A 24,316-nucleotide genomic window follows, 5' to 3' on the forward strand; every position below is an offset into this window, starting at 1 on the left:
ATCAGAATCACTGGGGATCGCTGAATCCCAACAACCAGGCTGCAGCACCCCAGAGACCTTGGTGCATTAGCTCTGGAATCAGGACTCAGGAGTTTGCCTTTCAACAAGTGTCCATGAAGATTCAGACACACAGTCTGGGAGGTACCGCCAACTGGGCCAGCTCCTCCTGGATCCCTGTTCTCTTATTTGTCTAGTAAGTCCAATATAGGAACAGCTGAACCTATCAATAAATATAAGACCATTTGCCCAAATCCCAAAAGGATTAAGTTTATGATGCCTTTAAATAGAAACCCCTCTAGGAGAACCAAGATGGAGGCGTAGGTAGACACACTGCGCCTCCTCGCACAACCAGAATTGACAGATAATCCAATGGCAAGGAAGTCCAACACCAAGGAGATAAAAAATAAACATTCATCCAGACCGGTAGGAGGGGCGGAGATGGGCAGCCGGGGCAGAGAGGACTCGCATTGCCGTGGCAGGACTGAGACTGGGGACTGAGACTGGTGGAGTGTGGGACTAACGTGGCAGGCAGTCTGACCACTAGCAGACCCTGCGGCCCTACATTCGCGCACAGATAAATCCAGAGGGCTGGACTCAGAGTGGCGGAGAACGGGGCAGGCAGAGCAGCGGGTAGCACCCTATGACCCCACATTCGCGCATAGATAAACGGGGATGAACAGTGGGGAGTGAAGCAGACCGCGCAACCCAGGGCTCCAGCGCGGGGAAATAAAGCCTCAAACCTCTGATTGAAAACACCCGTGGGGGTTGGGGCGGCAGCAGGAGAAACTCCCAGCCTCACAGGAGAGGTCGTTGGAGAGACCCACAGGGGCCTAGAGCGTGCACAAGCCCACCCACTCGGGAACCAGCACCAGAGGGGCCCAATTTGATTGTGGGTAGCAGAGGGAGTGACTGAAATCCGGTGGAGAGTGGAGCGAGCGCCATTGCCCCCTCTTGGCCCCTCCCCCACATACAGTGTCACAGCGCAGCGACCAGTGTTACCCCACCCCAGGGAACCCCTAAGGCTCTGCCCCTTGAAGTAACAGGAGCACCAAGACAAAAAAAAAAAAAAAATGGCCCAAATGACAGAACACTTCAAAGCTCCAGAAATAATTCAACTAAGCAGCGAACAGATAGCCAACCTATCAGATGCACAGTTCAAAACACTGGTAATTACGATGCTCACAGAATTGGTTGAATTTGGTCGAAAACTAGATGAAAAAATGAAGGCTATGCTAAGAGAGACAAAAGAAAATGTACAGGTAACTAATACTGAGGCGAAGGAATCTGGGACTCAAATCAATGGTGTGGATCAGAAGGAAGAAAGAAACATCCAACCAGAAAAGAATGAAGAAACGAGAATTCGGAAAAATGAGGAGAGGCTTAGGAACCTCCAGGACATCTTAAAACGTTCCAACATCCGAATTATAGGGGTGCCAGAAGGAGAAGAGGAAGAGCAAACAATTGAAAACTTATTTGAACAAATAATGAAGGAGAACTTCCCTCATCTGGCAAAGGAAATAGACTTCCAGGAAGTCCAGGAAGCTCAGAGAGTCCCAAAGAAGCTGGACCCAAGGAGGAAAACACCAAGGCACATCATAATTACATTACCCAAGATTACACAGAAGGAGAGTATCTTAGAAGCAGCAAGAGAAAAGGACACAGTTACCTACAAGGGAGTTCTCATAAGGCTGTCAGCTGATTTCTCCAAAGAGATTTTACAGGCAAGAAAGGGCTGGAAAGAAATATTCCAAGTCATGAAAGGCAAGGACCCACATCCAAGATTGCTCTATCCAGCAAAGCTATCATTTAGAATGGAAGGGAAGATAAAGTGCTTCTCAGATAAGGTCAAGTTAAAGGAGTTCATCATCCCCAAGCCATTATTATATGAAATGTTAAAGGGAGTTACCTAAGAAAAAGAAGATAAAAAATAGGAACAGTAAAAATGACAGCAAACTCACAGTTATTAATGACCACACCTAAAACAAAAACAAAAGCAAACTAAGCAACAACTAGAACAGGAACAGAACCACAGAAATGGAGATCACATGGAGGGTTGTCAATAGGGGAGTGGGCGGGGGAGAGAGGGGGGAAAGGTACAGAGAATAAGTAGCATAAATGATAGGTGGAAAATAGACAGGGGAAGGGTAAGAATAGTGTAGGAAATGTAGAAGCCAAAGAAGTTATAAGTATGGCCCATGGACATGAACTATAGGGGGGGAATGTGGGAGGGAGGGGGTGGGCAGGATGGAGTGGAGTGAGGGGGGGGAATGGGACAACTGTAATAGCATAATCAATAAATATATTTTAAAAAGAAATAAAAATAAAAGACAAAAAAATAAATAGAACCCCCTCTAGTATATTCCAGTGTTTGTTAATAAGACATTAAATATTCAAGAGCAGGGCTCAGAGATTCAAGGCAAACTTAAGAATCAGAAATAAAGACAAAGGTGCCCTAAGTAGATCTAATATAAGTTAATGAGAAAGAGAGGATTTCATTTCTAGCTTCCCAGGAAAACACGTTGTTATAAGTGAGAGGGACATTCAGACAAACTGGTGGCAGTTTAGAAATGGTTCTCTACAGGGTGGGCATAAAACCAGAACAGCTTTTGCCATCAGGAACTTTGCCCCTAGAATGCTGCGAGGATTCCACTGGGGTGGAGACAAGAAGGCAGCAGTATGAGAGGCAGAAATTAGTAATTGCCTACTGCTTTCTCTGCTAAAGGAGCTTTTCTTCCAGCCAGAGAGCTTGGAGCCCTATTTGCAACCCCATCCCTCCCCTTCACCTCTCACAAGACCTGTGCATGGCAGAGAAAGCAGCATTCTTAATATTACCATTGATTAAGTGCTTACTAGGCACTAGCTCATTTGATCTTCATAACAAGCCATGAAGTAGGAACTATTATCATCCCCAAACTACAGATGAGGAAATGAAGGCCCAGAGAGGTGAAGTGAAGTACATTTACTTTGTGGCAAAAGTGGGTCATGATCCCATGTCTGGCTGACACCAAAGTTCTTAACCTCACAGCACCTCCTTATGTATTTGTAAACAGTCTCCTGGACACTTCTGGACACTTAAGCTGTTCCAACTTACTCCTGCCAGTGACACTCAGTCACTAGTGCCAAGATCTGACACGGTCAGTGGTTTGGCTAATGCTTTCTCAATGGTGTGCTGGTAAATGTTGAACAACTGACTTTCTTTTCTTTTTTTTTTAAAGATTTTATTTACTTTTAGAGAGAGGAGAGGGGAAGAGAGGGAGAAAGAGAGGGAGAGAAACATCAATGTATGAGAGATACATCAATCAGTTGCCTCTCGCATGCCCCCAACTGGGGACCCAACCAGCAACCCAGGCATGCGCCCTGACTGGGAATCAAACCAGTGACCTTTCAGTTCGCAGGCCAGCGCTCAATCCACTGAGACACACCAGCCAGGGCACGACTGACTTTCTAGGGGAAAAAATCCCTGGTTTATAACATTTGCCAATTTCCATGGTGTAAATACTTTCACCACGGCCAATTTCAAGCTACCAACATGACATCACTTAACGAAGAGTTAGGAAGAAATGTGCACATTCAGCTCTGTGAGCTGGTATGAATGAAACTGAAAATAGCAACCTGCATATACATACTTAGAAAGTTCTTCCATTTCCTCTTCATAAAGCCTCCTTCGTTCCTTGAGTTCTTCTGGAAGGAATTTAGCTATTAGCTCTTCCATTATGATATTTTTGCTGTATTTTCTTGATGCCAAGCACTATATGAGGAACAAGGCAATTAGATATTTTATGCAGTCATTAGAAAAACACAAAGCACTTCTGGTGCATTCAGTAGAATAGTGAAATGACCCACATATTGGAGTAATTTGGACCCACACATTAGCAGCTGATACTATCATAACGTATATATTGTCTGGATGTTATAGTTAAAAAAAAAAACAGACAACAGTATGGTGATTACCAGAGGAAAGGGAGGTGGGAGGAGGTAGAAGAGGGTTATGGGGGGATAAGTGGTGACAGAAGGAGACCTTAATTGGGATGATGAACACACAGTACAATATACAGATGATGTGTTATAGAAATGTACACTTGAAAACTATATAATTTTATTAACCATTATCACCCCAATAAATTCAATACAGATTAAAAAAACACATGCACTTGATTGTTCTAATTAGAAAAAGTATTCATGAAGCCAAATCTTTGAAGGGCTGTATTAGAGGCACAAAGCCTGGAATATGTGTGTATTCACAATGGTGCACATTTTGTGCCTTGCATCACTTTGAAAGTGTCTCAGAAAACCTGGACAGTCCTATCTTCACAAGAATTTTATATGTATTTATGAAGATGGTTCTTTAGTAAATCTTTTTGGGCATGGACTAATTTGTATCTCTTCATAGTCTTATTCTGCACAATCTGTATACGGTATATCAAACTTAGAGGTGTGACCTTAAGATTAACTTTTTTTAGCGTCTGCTGGTGTGGCTCAGTGCATTGACCACAGGCCAGCAAACCAAAGAGTCGCCATTTTGATTCCCAGTCAGGGCACATGCCTGGGTTGCAGGCCAGGTCCCCAGTAGGGGGCGCGTGAGAGACAACTGCACACTGATGTTTCTCTCCTGTCTTTCTCTCCCTCCCTTCCCCTCTCTAAAACAAATAAATAAAATCTTTAAAAACTAAAAAAAGATTAACTTTTTTTAAAATCAGAAGGTCAATAAAATTTAAAATGCTTAAAAACTAAAAAAGAAAAAGTATTATAAAAAAGGGAAAATACTTGCATTTATGTTTTAAAAATCTCATTGCTTTCCTTAAATACTGAAATTCAGATCATGTTCTTGTTAAAAAAGGTGGGGGGGGCGGAAATTTTTCCATTTTCCATTTCTATTATTGTGTTTTCAAGCTCACAGAAATAGTCCCCACCTGGGACTTGCTGAATGTCCGTGATCAAAAGGTTCAGGTAACTAAAAAGCAATTCTCAATCATTGATTCTTTCCTGCTCCGCCACACCCCCACACCATCTCAATGTTTGTCTTCTGGCTATTTCAAGTCTAAATATTTTTCTTCTCTATCTTAAAAAAAGTTAAATACTGGTGATTTTGTTGGTCTCTTTCTTTTTAAAAAAATTATACCATGTAGGTATCACTGAAATTATATTATAAACATTATTTCAGAACTGAACTCAGTCCCATTGTCACTATTACTCTGCACCCAAACACCCCTACCCCAAGCATATCCAGGCATCTGTAAGTAGGGGGCATTTAACTGTGTGGACCAGGCAATAAAGAATCCGCGGAGTTGCTCACTATGGAAGCTACCCACACAGGCCCAGCAGGGGGAGCTCCTGAGTATAAAATTGCTGACTTCAGGCAATGTATTTCCTTTCCTGGTATGGGCTAACATAAGATATTTATCTCTCTGGCAAATGGTGTAAGTGTGATCCTGTGTGAATACAAAGAGATAGATGAGAATATCTTCTAGCCCCTAAGTCTGGGACCCCACAGCATCTGCCTCCAGGATACCTTATCAGCCACTGCCATTGTGTGGCTGTAGGAAAACCAACTGCTTTGCCCAGTCCCAGTCTTGGGGAAAAGCAATGACTCAGGAGGTAGCTAACCCAAGAAATAGGTGAGTCTTCTGCTGATGCTAAAACAAAAACCCAGCAAAGGCACATACTGAACTGTTAATGGTGGTTTTCTCCAGGTGATAAACATAATGGTAGACTTTTTTCTGTTTATCTGAATGTTGCAGTGTTACCATAATACAAATGTATTATTTAAGTATAAGGACTGTGGGCTTCTCATATACAATCAGTGCAGCAAATCCCACCCCTTTGCCTAGGCAAGGTATGACACTGACCCTCCCCCAACTCAGTACTAACTCTTAGGATTATCCTGAGTGATTACTTCACTCCATTGCCTTAGTTTAAATATTGCAGTGTTGGTGAAGCTCAACATATGACTTCTGTGGACGTACATTCACCTAGAAATGGTCTTGTGTCTCTAACTTCTCCTCAGGGATGACAGGGGTCAAGGAACATTAATACTGATTTTAAAAAGGGGCACACAAGTTCTTGAGGGAGGGGAAAAAAATGGACTCCTTGGTCTTCTTGTGCTAAAGAAAATTCCATCAGGTCCACTTGAAAAAGCAAGGTGGTAATTTGTGTGATTCATTTTAGAGGACCTGGAGGTCCCAGAGCTTTTCAAGTAGCCAAGGATCTACTAATAAATACAGTGGCTTCTGAGGGGCAGAAGAAGGATGACATTGAAGGTCCATGAGGTTTCTGCAGCCTTCGGAATGATGTCTTCAAACCACAGAATTAACATTGATGATAAGGGGACGTAGAGCTCGTCTAGTCCAAGCCCACAGAGAATACAAGACTTACTCAACATTACAGTGAATCAGATGCCATGATGGGATTAGAATCGGGATCCATGTTTATCAGCAATGTAATACTTTTGTTTCCAACACAAATTCATTTCATTACCAACAGTTCATAAAAAAGCTAGATGTTGCCTCATTTTTCTAAAGGACTTTGTGGAGAGGGGAGGGGTAGCTGTAAAACAGGAGAAAGATAGATGGTCTGAGCGGGTATTTTGCCCTAGCACAGTGCAGTGGCTTGGGATCCAAGAGGACACTCTGTTAAGTACCCAATTCCAAATATGCCAAACAAACCAGGAAAGAAACAATGTTTTACCTGTGAAAGACCATCTTTGCACAGTGGACACTTCGCATTGTGATCTAGGCATCTTTCAAGGCATTTTAAGCAAAATGTGTGTCCACAAGGTGTTGTGACTGGCTCATAGAATAATCTGAAATTTAGAAATCAAAATGGAAGAAAACCACAATAAGACCAAAAATAAAAGACAGAGCAGAGCTACTGAATGTTAAGGTTTTATAGTATTATTTGGAAAATTCTGTGTGTTGGGGGCAGTTCTTTTTTTTCTTAATCCATGTTGTTGTTGCACTTCAGAAAAGCACTTGCTTTTCATTTCTGAGCTGAATTGTAAAAGAATGCTTTATTAAAGTTTAGGACATAGCTAGATCATTTTGAACATTAGTTCTAGTCAGTCTCTTCTGGGGCATCCAGATTTTTCTCACCATCTATAGATGAATACCCAGGGTGTCTGAATAGATTCTTCTATTCTAAAATATTTAGCCAACCTCTTAACCTGAGTATATGCAAACACACAGATAGATAAACATATACACATTCATATGTTTACCCGTTTAAGTACTTTATATCACATGGCAATGGAAAAAGACTTGGTTTCTTTGTTAAGCTTGACTCTATCTTGTATCTACGAAATATTTACTCCCTGAAGGATCTTGAAATTGCACCTGTAACAAACATATCGATATAACTGCCTTTTGTATGAATGAATCATTGTTCTAGGGGCAGTAGAGTAATATTATTAATGTGCTTACTGATAAATACATACATACATATGTACACATATACATATGTATGCATATATATACTTCAATTAAATTCTATTTTAATTGTTTTGTGGGTGCTGGATGGTTTTTCAAAGCAATCTGGGGGTCTTTTTAAAAGCTATTCTGTACATTGAGAGATTCATGGATTTACTTTGCTTAAAGAAAGGCTCACCTGTAGCTGAACCACTGGGTTGGGGCAGCTGAAAATGATGGTTTACAAGTGCAGCTCCCACTCACCAAGAGGACAGAAAGAAGGGAAAGACCCTGACCAGACTATTTTGACCTCACCAGTGTCTGCTGAGAGAAGAGGCTACCAGCTGCACAGGCCCCTCATGTGGCTTTGGCTGAGAGGTACATCAGCAGCCTGGCCCACACTGACAGACTGAGCAGAAAAATCAAAATATCAGAGCTGAAAAGTACTTAAGAAAAAATTAAACTCACCAACCAGAATGAAACTGAAGTCTAGGGGGGATTCAGTTGCTTGTCTATGTGTACACAGCTAACTGTTGACCAATGAAAGGATCTCCAACTTCACTCCAGTCACGTGTTCTTTCTATTAGAGCAATGATTCTCAACTGTTGTTGTGCGTGAGTCTACTGGGGAGTTTTTTCTTTAAACAGCTTTATTGATGTACAATTGACATGTAATAAACTGCACATACTTAAAGTATACAGTTTGATAAGTTGTAACACCTATGAAATGATCTCCACAATCAAGACTGTGAACATCTCCATCACCCTCAAACATCTCATGCCCCTTTGTGAACCCTCACTCCGACTCGTCTTCATTCTCCCCTCCCCATCACTTGGGGGACTTTTAAAAACTACACATGCCCAGGACCACATCTGCAGAGATTCAGATCAGTTGGTTCAGAGTAAGGGCCAGGCATCAGGACTTTTTAAGGCTCCTTGGGTGGTTTTAATGTGCAACCAGAGTTGAGAATCCCTGTATTACACACTCCTACTAATCTCTGCAGAGGCAAACCTTCTGTCACCTGGGGAGCTTTAAACATGTAGACATGGCGAAGCCCCACTGGATAAACTTTGTCAGTCAGCAGGTCAAGGGGAGGGACAGTGATTTGATATTTTTAACAAGCCATTGTAGGTGTGGCATAGAAGCAAGACTTTTCATATACTCACTTTGTTCTATTTTTTTGAATGTTATAATCCTGTTTTAAAAGTAAGTAACTTACTTTCAATTAACACCTTTTAGTTATTAAATTGGCCAACAAGTAAAATTAATTTTCAAAAAAACCTCTTTATGATGGAGGTCCTAACTGGTTTACTAAGGCAAGAAGAAAAATAAATTAAAGTTTGAGAACTGGGAAGAAAAAAACCAAATCTGCCATTATTCACAAATAGTATGATGGTGAACTTAGAAAATCTAAAAGAGTCTACATAATGATTATTAGAATTAATAAGAGATGCTAGAATTAACAAGCTTGCTACAAAACTATACACACAACAGTATTCTATATATCAGCAACAAACATGAGGAAATTGATTTTTAAAGATGACATTTACAATTCCTTTTCAAAGTCAAGTACCCAAGAATAAATCTAACAAAAGTTGTACAAGACTTCTATTGGAAACAACTATAAACACTTCATTGAAAGAAGATCTAAATAAGCACCAATACAAATCCCACAGGTTATTTCACTTGTTTGTTTGTTTTTGTGGAACAAGTTGATTTCTACACTTTATAAGGCAAGTCACAGGACCAAGAAGAGCCAAGACACTTCTGAAGAGCAATAATGTGGGAGGACTTGGTTTACCAGACATCAGAACTTATAAAGCTCTAGTGATTAAAACAGTGTAGGACTAGCACAAGGACACATAAATCTGTGGAATAGAATAGAAAGCCCAGAAATAGATGCAGACACAGATTCTTGATTTATGACAAATGTGGCATTTCAAAACAGAAGGGAGATTTTCAGTACATAAATAGCATTCTCAATAAATGCTAGTTGGTATATATGCTGCTGAAATGAGCACAATAAATGCTATTTGGGAATAGTTGGTTATCCATAGAGGGAAATGGAGTTAAACCATTTCTCACACTATACACAAAAATCAGTTCCATGTGGGCTGTAAAAATAAGTGTGAAAGGCAAACAGTAAAGCTTTTAGAAGATAGACAGAGTATCTTTATGACCTCAAGGTTAAAAAAAAAAGATTTCTTAAAAAAGACACATACAAAAAACATTAACTATACCTGAAGAGATTGGTAATTTTTACTTCATTAAAATTAAGAGCTTGTAAGTTCATGAAAAGATGCCATTAAGAGAGAAAATAGGCAAGCCACAGAATGAGAGAGGGTGCTTGCAGCATTACTAACAAAAGACTTACATCTAGAACACAAATAGAGTTCCTGCAAGTCATTAAGAAAAAAAAGAGAGAACCTAATCGAAAATGGGCAAAGACTTATATGCACCAATATACATAAAAACCAGTCATAGCAATGTTGTTCATAATAGCCCCAAAATAGAAAATGTCCAAATATCCATCTATAATAGAACTAATAATTGTGGTAGATTCATACAGTAGGACAATATGTACACTTATGGAAATGAACAAACTTCACCTACCTATAATAACATTGGTAAATCTTAATACTGAGGGAAAGAAGTCAGAACAAACGAATACATTTGGGAAAATTCCATTTACATAATGGGCTTTTAAAAAAACAATTAGCCAAAACTAAATTACACTGTTTAGAGACGCATACATGGGTGGTAAAACTATCTTTTTAAAGAAAAGATAAAACTTAAGATAGTGGTTTCAGGAGGAGGGTTAAGGAGTTGTGATTTGAAAGTGGTGGCTGGGCAGCTTCTGGGGTGCTGACACTTTCATTTCTTGAACTGAGAGGGGTTGCATGAGTGTCCTCTTTACAATATTTTGGTAAGAGCATACACTTATATTTTATGTACTTTTCTACCATGTATATTTCACAACTAAAATGTTCAAAAGTGTGATTTACAGGCTGATTGGGGACCCACGCTGTGATCTAAGTACTAACTCAGCCAAACCAGAGTATCTCACTTCCTCAGAATGTCAGTCTCATGAATCTGAATGCTTTACATTATTCAATGAGGCTAATGATGAAGATGATTGATGAATCTGTATCTGCAAAACTATTTTGCCTCAGAATTTCAGAACTGAATCTGTAATTCATTTAACAATGTAATTCACATAAAATGACAATGATATAGCTGGTTAATTAATTGCAATAACTACTGATATTTAATGAGCAGACGGGTGAAATAGATACCAAGGGATACAGCAACTCTTTGTAAGAGCTATGATTAAAATGGCCCTGATCTGCATGATCACAAACAAAAGTGCTACCACAGATGGTGCATAATTATTGCTTTGAAATAATTCAAGGTTCAAATGCTTAGAATATATCACTTTTCAACACTGAATTCACTTCTATATTCTGGGTGACTGTACTACAAAGGCTGACTGAGTAAAGTGATTAGGAACAGATGGAATGAACTGACTCTTTACACTGACAATGTTCCTATTGTCCTCTTGCTATTCTGGGTGTATACAATACTGTTTTTGACATAAATTAAGTTTATATGTTAAAAGGCAGTAATTATTATCAGCTTCATTTTACTACTGAGGAAATTAAGATCCACACAGGTTAAATAACTTGCCCAAGGTCACATGGCTAATGAGTGCTTGGTTATGATGTCACATCTGATTCCCAGCTGCATCTTCTTTCTCCACCATATGACATGGCCACGACTGTATGTACCTCTATCTCTAGAACAGACATCATCCATGTACATGTAGAAGCACATACTCACACACACTTTTTTCCCTCTGTTTCTGTTTCCTTCCTTCCCTTCTCCCCTCCCCTGAGAGAGAACTCTGGACAGATTGATGGATGGATGAATAGATAGATAGATAGACAGATAGGGAGCTAGATAACAGATATACTCTTGAATTCTTCTACCTTTTCTTTACCACTTTTTTTTTTCTTGCCTTGGTGTGTGCCTCCTTGGGTCCAGCTTCTTTGGGACTCTGGGCTTCCTGGACTTCCTGAAAGTCTATTTCCTTTGCCACATTGGGGAAGTTCTCCCTTACTATTTTCCAATAAGTTTTCCATTTCTTGGTCTTCTCCTTCTGGCACCCCTATGGTTTGGATGTTGGAGCATTTAAAGTTGTCCCAGAGGTTCCTACAACTCTCCTCATTTTTTTTTTTTTTTTGCATTTTTGTTTCTTCTTTCTGTTCTAGTTGAATGTTTATTTCTTCCTTCTGCTCCAAATCATTGATTTGAGTCCCAGTTTCCTTCCCTTCACTTTTGGTTCCCTGTACATTTTCCTTTATTTCACTTTTCATAGGCTTCACTTTTTCCTCTGTTTTGTGACCATTTCAACCAAATACTGTAAGCATTCTGATTACCAGTGTTTTGAACTGTGCATCTGATAGGCTGACTATCTCTTCATTGCTTAGTTGTATTTTTTCTGGATCTTTGATGTGTTCTTTCATTTGGGCCATTTTTTTTTTTGTCTCAGCACACCTGTTACATAGTAAGGTGTGGAGCCTTAGGTATTCGCCAGGGCAGAGCAACTGAAGTCGCTGTGCTGTGACGCTGAATGTGGGGGAGGTATCCGAGAAGGAACAATGCCACTTGTTCAGCTCTGTTGGTTTTTAGTCATTTCTGCTGCTACCCACAAGCACATTGGGCCCTTCTGGTGCTGATTCCCGGGTGGGTGGCTTGTGTACGTTCTAGGACCCTCTCTTTACCACTTTTGATAATGATTTCAGAAAACACTTCACGGATACATTTACAAATCAGAGTAGAGCCAGATTTTTCCACAAGAAAACATTTTACCTTGTCACATGAGGGATTAAATAATAGTAATAATAAATGTTTTCAGTTAGATCTCAGTCCGGATAAAATGTTTAGGTTATCTGAAAATAGCTATCTTTTCCCACCAGTTACATCCTTGTATTGTGTTCCTCTGCTGCTATCAGATGACAGCAAAGAAGGACAGAGAAGGAGGGGGAGATAGAGAGAGGGAGAGAGAATAGATTAGAACAGAAAGAACTGACTCCCTAACATCCAGGTAGTTGAGTAGCTAAACCTAGGTTAAATAAAATATAAAGCTTTTTGTTTTAATTGACAAAGAGGTCACTGGGTCATTAGGTAACTGGTTCAGATATCAAACATTCTTGCTCCATATCTCAAAATACTCTTGTCACCTCAAAGGTGCTTCTCCACAGGAGCCCCAGAGGTGACAACCATTGGCTAGGGTATCCATATCAGGTAAATCTCAAGGGAGGATTTTCTGTCACTGAAGACTGAGGGGCAGAATTCTGTCTGAGGTGTTGGAATTAGGAAGAAACCTCCCCAGCAGATGGAGAGTTGGAGACTGAAAACTTCCTCATGAATGCAGCCGCCAATTATTGCTCCATTCACTCTTTTCACCCTTTCCCACGGAATTTATAAGCTGCTTCTTATTTTCTCCCTAGACTCACAATAGTTAAATTCGCACTCTAACTTGTCTTCTACCAATGCAGCACCACGGGACTGTAGTTAATTCTAGAAACTTGCATAGGAGATACAAATGTCTACTTTACAACCCAGCAGATTGCTTTTAAATATCTGTTCCCTTAGACCTTCTCCCCCAAAGACACATGAGGGTCATAATAGAACGTAATAACAATCCTAACCACAATAATAAGAAGAAAAACACTAAAGAGAAGTGAAAACAGGAGCTTTTTCAAGACTACAATAATTCAAGCTAAAGTATGTGTATGACATAGCCCCTACCAACATCTGATTTGTGACTTAGAGACAAACCTTGTTGGAAGGGTAACTACATGCTTGTAATCAAGGGCTACAGTTTTAAGAGCCTTGAGATCAGAAATGCTCTCTGAATTTGGCAGCTTTCTTTTTGCCATAAAGCAGCTAAGGTCCCCCTATAACTAACTTCCTGACCTATAAAACAGCTACTCCAGACAAACATGGCTTTTTGTTTTGAAGTCTCATTTGGAACAGAGGGGCAGGATAAGGGAAATAAGAGCTTTTAAAGTCAGAGCAAGAAAACTAAAAGGGGTCTTATCTTGATGTTTACTTCTTGGACCAGATTTATAACCTTTCCCTGAAGCCCCCTGTTGAGACCAGAGACAACAAGATGAAAGGGAGAAAACAGAGGAAAAGGAACAAAAGAACTTCAACCTCAGGATTCTTAGTCCTCAGGGAAAACACAAACAGGACGAGTCTGTGTTTTTGATTCTGTGTCCGCTGGATGTCAGGAGAAGGGATAAGTACACCAAGGAGTTGGGCTTTCTGAGCAAGCTGAATCAAGTCTCTCAAAGTTTGACGTATGAAAGCCCACAGCTCACATCACAGGCTTAGAACCACCATAGCATTACCTGTGGAAGCCTATTTCTCTGCTGGGAAGCAGTTTTTCTACCCCATACTTTGGTTCTGTCATGACCCACCCACCACTTTGTTGTGGAGGAGAGGGAGGTGGTAAAAGGAAACAATCCCAAAAGTATATGGAAGGCTTTCCTTGAGTGCTTCTACATTCCATCTGTTGAACTGTTCACTATCACATCTGTCTGAGCTCATGAGCAAATCTGCCAAATTTAATTCTTTTAAGAGAAACAAAAGGTGCATGTTCAGGTAATGGCTGCCTTGCTCATTTTTATTCATGATGGCAACAAAAATCATTCTGAATACAAATGGATGTCATTGATATGGAAGGCTTGTAAAGGGCAAGAAAACATCTGAGGATCCTCTGCTGGCTGGATCCTACTGTGTGATGGACCAAAAGATTTTTTTTGACATATCTTCTCTTGCCTCAACCATCTGAACAACTTTTGTGCAAGTATCTCAACCTCCTTTTGTGTTCTTTTTGAAAAAAGACAGATTTGAGAATTTACTGAAAACTGTGGACCTTGTCCTGGAAACACATACACATGCACGCACACTTTTATGTACAACATCAGGGAATCCATAGATCTATTAGAATGTATACATGGAACCTCCTCATGGACCTAAAGTCAGGAACCTATGGTCTAAGACAAAAAAGTAATTAACATTTATTGAGTACTTACTCTGTGTCAGGCACTGTGCTAATTGTTTTAAGTAGATTTTCTCAATTAATCATAACCACCCCATGGGATAGGGACCACTGTTATCTATTTTACTGATGAGAAAACAGTGGCACAGAGACTCATGTGCTGCAGGTCAAACAGCCAGTAAGTGCCAGGGCCAGGGTTCAAACCCAGGCCATCTGGCTTTGGAGCTCCTCCTTTTAGCCACAAAGTCACAGGTTTGAAATAAAACAAATGAAAGTTGTTTTTTGTTTTTTGTTTTTTTCACACAGACCATGATTGTGGCAGCTTCCTGTGGCAGGTCAGGCAGGCATTTGGATAATTTGCCTCTCAAGAGATCTGTAAAAGTACAGATGATAAGGCACTGGGCAAAGGAAAGATATTGGCCAAGCACTACAAGCTTACTACTAATCCTCTTCATGGCACAAAACAAACACCAGGCAGGCCTTCTACTTTGTTTCCAAAGAATAGACCTAGGGCACTGACATTAGGCCTTGAGCTCTGAGGTCTTGATCCAGTTAGTAGTTAACATTAGTTTCAGAGTCATAATCTAGATACCTACAAAGGCCAGGAAAGTGATGCAGATGTGAGATGCAGGCTAATCTAAGGCAGTGACGGGGCGGGGGCGGGGGGGTGGGGAAGGACCATTTCCAACTGGAGACTATGTGTCCTGTGTCAAGATAGTCGCATTTAACAACAACAACAAAAATCCCCTGAAGACCAAACACAAGACATTCAGCCTGTGAGCTACCAGGTTGTGACCTCTGAGTAGACTATTTCTTTCCACTCTTTCAGTATTTCCAAGTACAGGGAATGCAATCGGTAAACAGAGGACACAAGCTAGTCCATGTCACAATTGATGTAATCTCCTTTTCGCTAGAACCATATTTTTATGTGCTAACTGATGGAGCAGTAGGTCACTAGCAGAAAGATCCACACACCAGAGACGAAGACTGCTCAGGCAGTAAGTGATACCACACATCACATACCTCATACATAGGGAGCATTCAAGGTCAGATGCGTCAAAAGATGCTAGAGGAACACTGAGAGCAGGTTTGGCCCCCATATCGGCGGGAGGATCTGTGATTTAGAAAGCAGTAAGTCAGAGCTGGACCTACCTTGGTTTCACAGACTGTATTTCTGAGGCTAAAGAACCCAATTACTTTTTTGGTTTCCACTCTCACCCCCATTCTAGAAAGTTGATTTAGTGGCCACCTGACCCACTGAGAATGGGATACCCTGAAGTAGACTCTCGAGGTGTCCAGCAGCCCCATTAAAAGAGAAGTGCAAGTTAGGGGATATCCAGGAGCCCTGGGAACTTCATTCCAGCACAACAGGCATCTCATACAGCAGGAGCAGCAGCGGCAACTCCATAGAATGAGTCAGGCCTTCAAAGTTGATACTGAATCTTGGCACTGCCCACCTGTCTTGGAAAGCTATTGAGCTGCAGCTGCTGCTTCTCAGATGCCTACCTACAGAGGCACAACTGGGAATGAGCAGAGTGTGGCCTGATCACACGGCTGGTCCTTCATTCCTGGAACAGGGATCGGGGTAGGGAGAGGTTGGCCTGGCAGGAAGTAACACCATCAAGGGCATTGGATATCATTACTCGAGACTGTGCTTGACCTTATGCCTTGGCTTTCCATTATAATTATTCTTGAGCACTGGCAGTACGCTGGGAACTGTGCATGCTCTCACGGAAACTTCCCAGCAACTCCTGAGGTGCCACAGCTAAGTGCCGGAGCAGGGCCACACACCCAGAGCCTCAGGAGCCCTTATATGGAGAGCAAATAACTTGTGTATACTGGGGAACCCAGGCATCTCCTCCAAGCCCCTTTCACCCTGGGTAGAGTCTGTACCTGGCTTAGAGGCTTTATTAGGCACCCCTGGGTCTTGGGGTTCAATCTGACAATGTTTCCTTTTCTTTCCCTGGCATTTGCCAGTCTTGATGGAGGCAGCTTCTAGAGAGGCAGAGTCCCCCTTCTCCTCCTCTTCTCCTTCCTGATCTTTCATGTCACCTTGTTGCCCATCCCCCTTTACTTTCGCTGAGTTCATCAGGCTCTTACAGTCCCCACTGGCTGCTGCATCCTCCAGACTGGAACAATGTGGGAGCTCCGTATTTTCCTGGAGGAAGAAACAGCCAAACATCAGAATCTACTAAGAACCAACACTGTGCTCTGATATTCGTTCCACAAGGGACAGAGAGAGAACTACGCAGTTCTGATCATTTAGTGGACACGTAGCTTAACCGGGGAGGGCAGTCATAAGGCATACTTCCTACTTCTGCCCACATATCATCAATGACAAAGGCATGCCCAGCTTGGGCGGAGTGGAGGGACTTCCCTAGGCAAGGACAGAAAGGCATGTAGGGGAGAGATTCCTTCGGCAGTGGTGAAGGGGAGAAATGTAAGATGTAGCACCAGTCTCCTTTCCTATCCAGATCATTCCCCAGTTACCAACATTAGGGAAAGCAAGGCATGCAGTGAGGGTACCCTGTCACTCAATACTTCCTCTCACCTTACTGCCATTCTAGGCTAGCTGCAAGCCCCACAGCCCAGCTCCAAAAGGACTTTAAGTAAGGCTTTGGCACAGGTATGTCCATAGGCCTGCGGCATTACCTCATGCTCCAGAGCTGTATCTTATACTGGTCAAATGAACTAGGGCCAAACTATTCCCTTTACTAGAGTTTGAGGAAGAAATCTGAAAAAGAGACAAAACCATTGGGCAAAATGATCGATAATGTCTCTAGCCTTTTAAAGAATGTTTGTCCAGGAGAGTGATATTTGAAAACGGATCTAGAAATAAGTCCAATGACAAAGTGTTTATGCAGATTTACCTGGAGAATCCCTAACCCACGTTCCTGTTTCCCTTCCAACCCCTGCCAAAAAATTGGTAGATAGATGAAAAATGAGAGCCATAAGGTTGGGAGAAAACAATGAGGTGAGGAGAAAAAGGGGATGTTTTCTTAGTCTCTAACCTGGGGAGTTCAGGGATTTTTTCCCCAGCACCATAACATTGCTGTCTCCTCAACTTTCACGAGCCCTAGGCATTGTCTACACAGGAGGACACTGCTTTGCAAAGCACAGTTTAGTTGGAAACCCTGTGTCTGTTCCCCAGCTGGCTCTCACTGGAAAGCCAGGGGTGCTCTTTTTCTTCATTTGGATTGAATTACAATTATAAGCCACTCCAGGCACTTTGCTTCAGTGTTAGTGTTCTTAATCATGTAATCATGATCTCATACAATTATTGAAATGCACTAGGGCTTCTCTGACTTCAGGAGATACTCTGAGTTCTGCCTTCCCCCGTTTTGGGTTGGACACACCTGCATTTCATTCCTTCTCCTGAGCAAGGAGAGAAACTGGGACAACGTAAGGTTTCCACTTGCCAAAAAATCCAAGAAGCCACAGAGTTCCCAGGGCTTCCATATAGGGGAAGAACACAGGGCCCAAGTGGAGTAGAGACTGCGGCCCCAAGGAGTTGAGGTAGTTAGCACTAAAACCTGCCTTCAAGTCTGCACCCCAGCTGCTGCCCACTTGCCCTCTGCTGAGAAAGCCAGGGCCTGGAGCCCATCTCTCCGTGGTTCTGTTCCTTTGTTTTCAAAGAAAAGCACAAATACCTGTCTTCCTCCCAGGAACTTAACCTTTCCCAAATTGCTTTCCTTTTCTCATCCTCAAATAGGTACTGGAAGTCTACTTATGTGTATAAGGCATGTTGCAGGAATAGGAAATTACCTCCACTTGGAAGTCAAATGGAGTTGTCTTTACACAAGGAAATCAGCTGGTGCTCAAAGACCAGCAAGTTGAACAAACAAAAAGCAGGAAAGGAGGAGCTATCAGGCCCTTTTCCCAGGCTCCACCCCTAGGCTGATAAAGCCACCTCATTGAATGGCTCCAACGGAAGTGGACCAATTCCTTTCTAGTTCTGTCAAATCTCTCTCAGCTGGGTCTAAACCAAGAACTGAAAAATAAATGTAACAAATCATAAACCCTGGGACCATGCCTGAAATCCAGTTTTATCTTTAAGAAGTAACCTTCTAACAAAGAACATAAGCCACTCCATTTCTTCTTTCTCAGGAACTGAAGTAGGAGAGGTAGGGCTTGCCCACAAAACAGCCAAATGAAGCGTCACAAACGAGCTGGGTGAGTTGAGTTTTACCTGTGACAACTTTGGTAGATTATGGCTGGCGCCTTCAGTAGCCATTGACTCTACGTGTTCCTTTAATCTAGGGTGAGGTGCCAACAGCTTCAGGATATCGGGAGAATGTTCCTGAGAATCCCCCGGGACTGATGGTGAAAAGAAACTAAGGAGAAGCTGTGACATAAAACAGAACACTTCACTACTTAAGTTTCTACAGGGACTCAGGTGAAGGGGGAGGGGTAGGAAGGGGCGGGGGTGGGGTGCAAAGCTTGCAGGGCAAAACTCCAGGGGGGAAGCCTTGGACCAGACAGACCAGGGCGGACCAGGGCAGGAGTCCTCACTTCAATGTGCATCAGAATCACTCTGGAGCTTACTAAAAGTCCAGGTTCTGAGTTCCCATGCCTGGCTCCCGAGGTGTGAAGTGTGGCCCGAGAACCTGCATTTTTAAAAGGCATCACAGATGCTTCTATCACCCTGGTCAAACTTAAGAACTATCACCCCAGTGCTACTACTACATAGAATTATCTGCATAGGGTTTAAAAAGCTATTTAGGAGAAAAGAGACAAAGAGGTGAAGGCAGGAGACAAACATCACCTGGGGGACCTGGGAGCATGTTTGTAATACTCCAGTGGGTAAAAGTCTACCATTGTCTTCTAGGTTCCGATATTTCTTCCCTTTGCCTGCCCATTTTACTTCCTCTTCCCCCAACCATCATCCCTGGATCTTTAATCCCTTTCACACTGAAGTGTTAGAAAAAGCAGAAACCGACCTTCCTCCCTCTGTTTCCAGCCTCTTGTCCTCTATTCTGACCTTCACTTTTCAGAGAAAGTCAAGTAACTTCAAACACTAGTACTGGGGCAGACAAGTTCCAGTGTATGGCTGGTTCCCTTGTGATTGGATAAGCCTGTTGGGTGAGAAGATCCAGAAGGGACTGGGAGTCAATGATGGGTGTTCTAGTGCAGGCTGCATCATTGGCTGCCCACATTCTTACCTCAATTTGCCCCTGTGCCAACGAGGATTGTGAATACACGTGTATATATTGTATGTAACATGTAACATGGGACAGGTCACTTGGCTTCTAAAACATTCAAGTGTTCACCACTGAGAGGCCCCTGAAGTGTTCGGAGACCCACTAAAGGATGCTTGTTCAGGGTACATAGTCAGGGTATTAACTGATCAAGGGAATCTGTCCGAAACTCTGACCAAACTCTCTCCACTTTGATTTGTCCCCTTGCTGGCCCCCGCAGTTCTTTCATGATGTTCCTTCAGATGCCAGCACTTACCATGTAACCAAACCCTGCTCAGCCTTTAAGCCTCAGTTCCAGTGCTGCCTACCCCTACTACTCCAGCCTCCCTCATGTCACCTGTCCTTTCATGTTCTCCACTGAACTATAATATAGCACCTTACACTACACAGTTTTGTGTCGGCCTCAAATTTTATCACAGATATAAGTTTTTCCCTCTAACCAGATGGGCAGCTTCTAGAGGTCACATGATAGATGTCCAACAGATACTGATCACACTGGATGGAATTGAATTAAGACACTTATCCATCCCAGGGCCCAGTGAGAGGCCTTGGGGTCAGGCCCAAAGTTCTCAGACAGATCTGTATCCTTCCATTTCTGGGAAACCCACTTCCTAGATCTAAGTTGGTAAAGGAGTGAGGTGGGGAGGCACTTACAGTACCCAGGGGCATAAATGCCAGCTTTCAGGGCCTCTCCTCCACAGAAACCAAAGTTGGCTCTCAGAAGCCGTCCTGAGTGGCCCAACAGGATCAACTCATTTCTAAAGCAATCTCTCTCGCATTCTCCCCAAAACAGTGTGATGCTCTTCAGTGGCAGCCACACACCATCTTAAGGTATGAAGATAAAAAGGGCAGAGCATGGTGAGAGGGAGCTGAGGTAGAAGGGAGAGATCAAAGGAAACAAGGCGGAAACAACAGCAGCACTTTGCTTCTTCTCTTTACTACCTAAGATCTTATTCTCAGCCTTCCCAATGGCTTTGGAAAACAAAAGTTGGGGTCAACTATCTGTGAGAATAACCATTCCATACAAGTGAAAGTGAAACCCACTTTAGTGTCAGCCCTAAAAAGGCCTAAATGGGCCAAGAAGGGGTAAAAAAGAGTCCGAGGTCTGTGTCTGAGGTAACTAATTAATGCCAAGTGAACCTGGACCATCTCTGTCAAATCTGAAAATGGGGCAATCCAGTAAATAAGCACTGCTGAGGGCCCTCAGTGTTCTTAAATGGCTACCATGCCCTTGTCACACTCAGGGGATATTTGCCTCTAAATTCTTGCCCCAGCTTCAGAACTCCAGCACACTTATTACGGGCATATGTTCATATTATCTGGCATTGATATTACATTGGGTAACACATTCAGGACTGTAAGGTCCTTGAGGACTAACACTGTGGCTTATGCCTCTCATCCTTGAACCTGACATCTGCCTCTGTTGGCCTTCGCATACTCTGTCCGCAAAGTCAAGGTTTTTCTAACTGCCTCTGTCCAGCCACTCCAGATCTTGATGGTCCTATTGCTACTCTCCACCCAACCCCAGCAATGAATGCTGAATGTCCCGGAGTGTCCTCCCAGAACAGCAGGATGGTGAAGCGGCTAGAAGGCAGACTCTGGAAGCAGGTGGAGTTGGGTTTGAATGCTCTTCCACCAATCACTAGCTGCGTGACCTTGGGAAAGTCACCAAGCTCCAGAATCCTCATCCATCTCACTTGTAACATGGGGATAAATAATAGTACCTACCCCCATAGAGATGTTTTGGGGATTAAATTATATCTTCCACAGAGAGCCCTAGCACACTGCCTGGTGCATAGGAAATACTCAATAAATGTTAGCTATTATTATTATTATCATCATCATCATCATCATCATCCACACCATGGACTACACTTAAGATTTGGGGAAGGGTCCACAGCTTGGAGGATCCACCAGTGCTTCTCTCAAGAACTCCTTGTCCATATTCCCAAATCAGGTCAAAACAACTCCCCAGAAAAGAAATCTGTCAGAGGCAGAACCTCCAGGGCTCCACTTTCCCTCATACATTGATTTTGCTAAAGATTCTGGAGCCTTTAGGAGACCAGTCCTGTCTCCTGCTGCCTTTCTTCATCTGATGCTCTGCGAAACCACACTAGAACAGAAACACTTGGGGTGTAGTGGTAAATTGGAGGTGGGGCATAGGGAGAGCAGAGGCCACCACTGACTGTCAGCATTCAACTTCAGGCCAGTTATCCAGGCACACTGGGAGCACACTGCACAAGAGTAAGCAACAAAGTCTGTGAAGTGAGGATGCTAGAGCCTTCACTAATACTCTCATTACTTCATACAGCTTTTTCAAGTAACCACATTCTCCTGGTACTCAAGAGTTGGAACAACTCTTTGGATTACAGTCATACCTTGGTACTTGTTGGCTTCAGAACTTGTCAAACCCTGTACTCATCACATTTTGACAAGAAAAAAATGTTTCAGCACTCAGTGCTTGCTCAGGTCTCGTCACACTTGTATGAGTCACGACAACGCCCCGCAAGAGAAAATGCTTTATCATATGGTACTTGTTGGTTTTGGCACTTGTCACAAGTTCTGGAATGAATTAACAAGTACTGAGATACCACCGTATATTGTAATGGTCCCTGAATTACATTTGTGAGATAAAGTATGTGTTTTATTTCTAGCAATGGAGCTAAAGGTTGAGGTTGTGCATATGACAAGGGAGATGGGGACCAGCATCCTTTCTGAGGAGCTGGCTTTCTGGTGTGGCTGGTAAAACTGTGACTCGGTCAAAGTAATGTTCTACAGCTGCAGACAGCCCCACACCTGTGCCCTCCTGTCAACAGTCAGAATCTCCTCAGTGAGCCTCCATCCCTATGTTAACTGGTTTGGATTTATTTTGTCTTGTTTTTTGTCCCACTGAAAACCCAAACCCTGAGTCAAAGAAGCAAGAACATTCCTCACATGTTCCTACAGAAATGCAACAACAGGTCAATCTAATTGTACACACCAAGAGGAGGGTGATTTGGAAGCAATCAACTGGTGCTTGTGTCTCCCTTCTGTCTCCATAACCCAGGGATCCACCCACTCAAGACCCCAAATGCCCTGGAAGGCAGTTCCCTTCCTGGAGAAGACAGTGAGGTAGAAGCCCACTGGGCAGCTGGACCTGATGTCATCTCAACTCACCCTTTGGGCTTCAGATCTTGCTCTTTTGTTCTTTCCATCCAGGGACACACAGTATAGAAATTCTCTTAGTGCTTCCTCCACCTTGCCTAGGGTGGCTAAGGCTTGCGCTTTTCTGAAGTGTGCCTGGAAGAAAATGTTAGCATTTAATCCCACTCTTATTCACCTTCTTGACACTGCTCTTCTTAACACTAGGTAAAGACTTCACAGGTATTCACTACTGCCAGAAACATTTCAACGGATTATCTTATATATAGCCCTACAATGTAGGCAACTGTTCTGAAGCCCATTTTAAAGAAAACAAAACTAAAACCCAGATTAGTGACTTGCCCAAAGTAACAGAGCTAATAAACTCTGGAATCAGGGTTTGAGCCTGGGACTGACTGACACCGAAGTCCAAATTTTTAAACACTGGGCAGTACTACCTCCCACCCCTCAACCATGTGGCCCCACAATTGTACTGGAGGGATCAACAAGTAGCAAGAACAATCATTTCAACACATGCTAACCAGTTTTCAGGATCCGCCCAAATATGTCTTCCTGCTAACTAGTCTGTCAAGCAGAGGCCTAGGCTTGAATGACCACCTACAATTACTGATCATGTTTTAGAAGACGCCCAAGGGAAGGGATGTCACCTCTCCGAGACCTTCACAACAAAACTGGAACTAAAACTGTGGTCTAGGACCCCCAGACAGTTCTACCCAACAGAGCAGACTGCCCTTCAAAGGGCTAACCAAAGGCAGAGAGGTAAGCTTCTCCACTTACCTGTGGGGAAATGAAATTCCTGTCTAATACTTCCATCAACTGTTCCTCCACTGGGGAAGTTACTTTTCCCACTTCGTCCAAAAGGGTCCATTACTTACTCAGCTCTGTTTCCCACTGCACTATCAAGACCTCCACTCTTAGGCCCTAGGTCAAGGGTAAGAGTAGAAAGAGTTGCAAGAGAAGTCCTCTTACCCCTGGGCAGCTCCCTGACCTGTGCTGCTACAAGATTTGAAATGCTCCCACTGGAGCTCCTTTGGGTTAAGACATTGGTGACTTTTAGTAACCTGTAAATTCATTCCTTGGCAAAGAGAACATACTACTAATCCATCACCCAAGAAAATCTTTTCATGAAAGACATATAAGATGCACTTTGACATTAATGGCATTGTATGTTTTATCTGAAGTTCCCAGACCCCACCCCCAAAATGTTTGATAATCTGTTATTTTCATAAGTTTGACATCAAAAGTCATGAGGTAGCAAAGCCTGACCTAAAATGATATAAAGTGCATTATATTCTTTATCCCACTTAGTGTGAATTGTCATGTAATACACTGCAGAAATATTAGTGTGTTTGATTATGAGGCACTGTCTAAAACTTTCTGAGGGTGTTAATTCACATAAAGTCTTTCTGGAATTGGAAGCATTCCTAAGTCTGAACACATCTGGCCCCATGAAATTCATAAAGGAATCATGGACCTGGACTTGCATAAGTTGAGTGTCCAAGGAA

General features: G+C 42.5%; 1 protein-coding gene across 3 annotated transcripts in view; it reads right to left on the minus strand.

Moving 5' to 3' along the window:
• The window catches only part of LONRF3 (LON peptidase N-terminal domain and ring finger 3), a 41,587-nt gene that overhangs the window by 12,533 nt on the left and 4,738 nt on the right, over window positions 1-24,316 (minus strand). Inside the window, exons 3-8 of one of the 3 annotated variants that reach the window (XM_024566547.4) lie at window positions 22,827-22,949; window positions 18,662-18,817; window positions 16,366-16,630; window positions 15,496-15,586; window positions 6,685-6,799; window positions 3,627-3,748 (exon numbers count right to left, since the gene is read on the minus strand). In XM_024566547.4, coding sequence (XP_024422315.2) covers window positions 3,627-3,748; window positions 6,685-6,799; window positions 15,496-15,586; window positions 16,366-16,630; window positions 18,662-18,817; window positions 22,827-22,949 — 872 coding nt within the window. The remainder of the gene's footprint in view (window positions 1-3,626; window positions 3,749-6,684; window positions 6,800-15,495; window positions 15,587-16,365; window positions 16,631-18,661; window positions 18,818-22,826; window positions 22,950-24,316) is intronic. The other 2 variants (XM_024566546.4, XM_053917064.2) reach the window with 2 other exon arrangements.

Source organism: Desmodus rotundus, chromosome X (assembly GCF_022682495.2).
Source record: "Desmodus rotundus isolate HL8 chromosome X, HLdesRot8A.1, whole genome shotgun sequence".
NCBI classification, from domain to species: domain Eukaryota; kingdom Metazoa; phylum Chordata; class Mammalia; order Chiroptera; family Phyllostomidae; genus Desmodus; species Desmodus rotundus.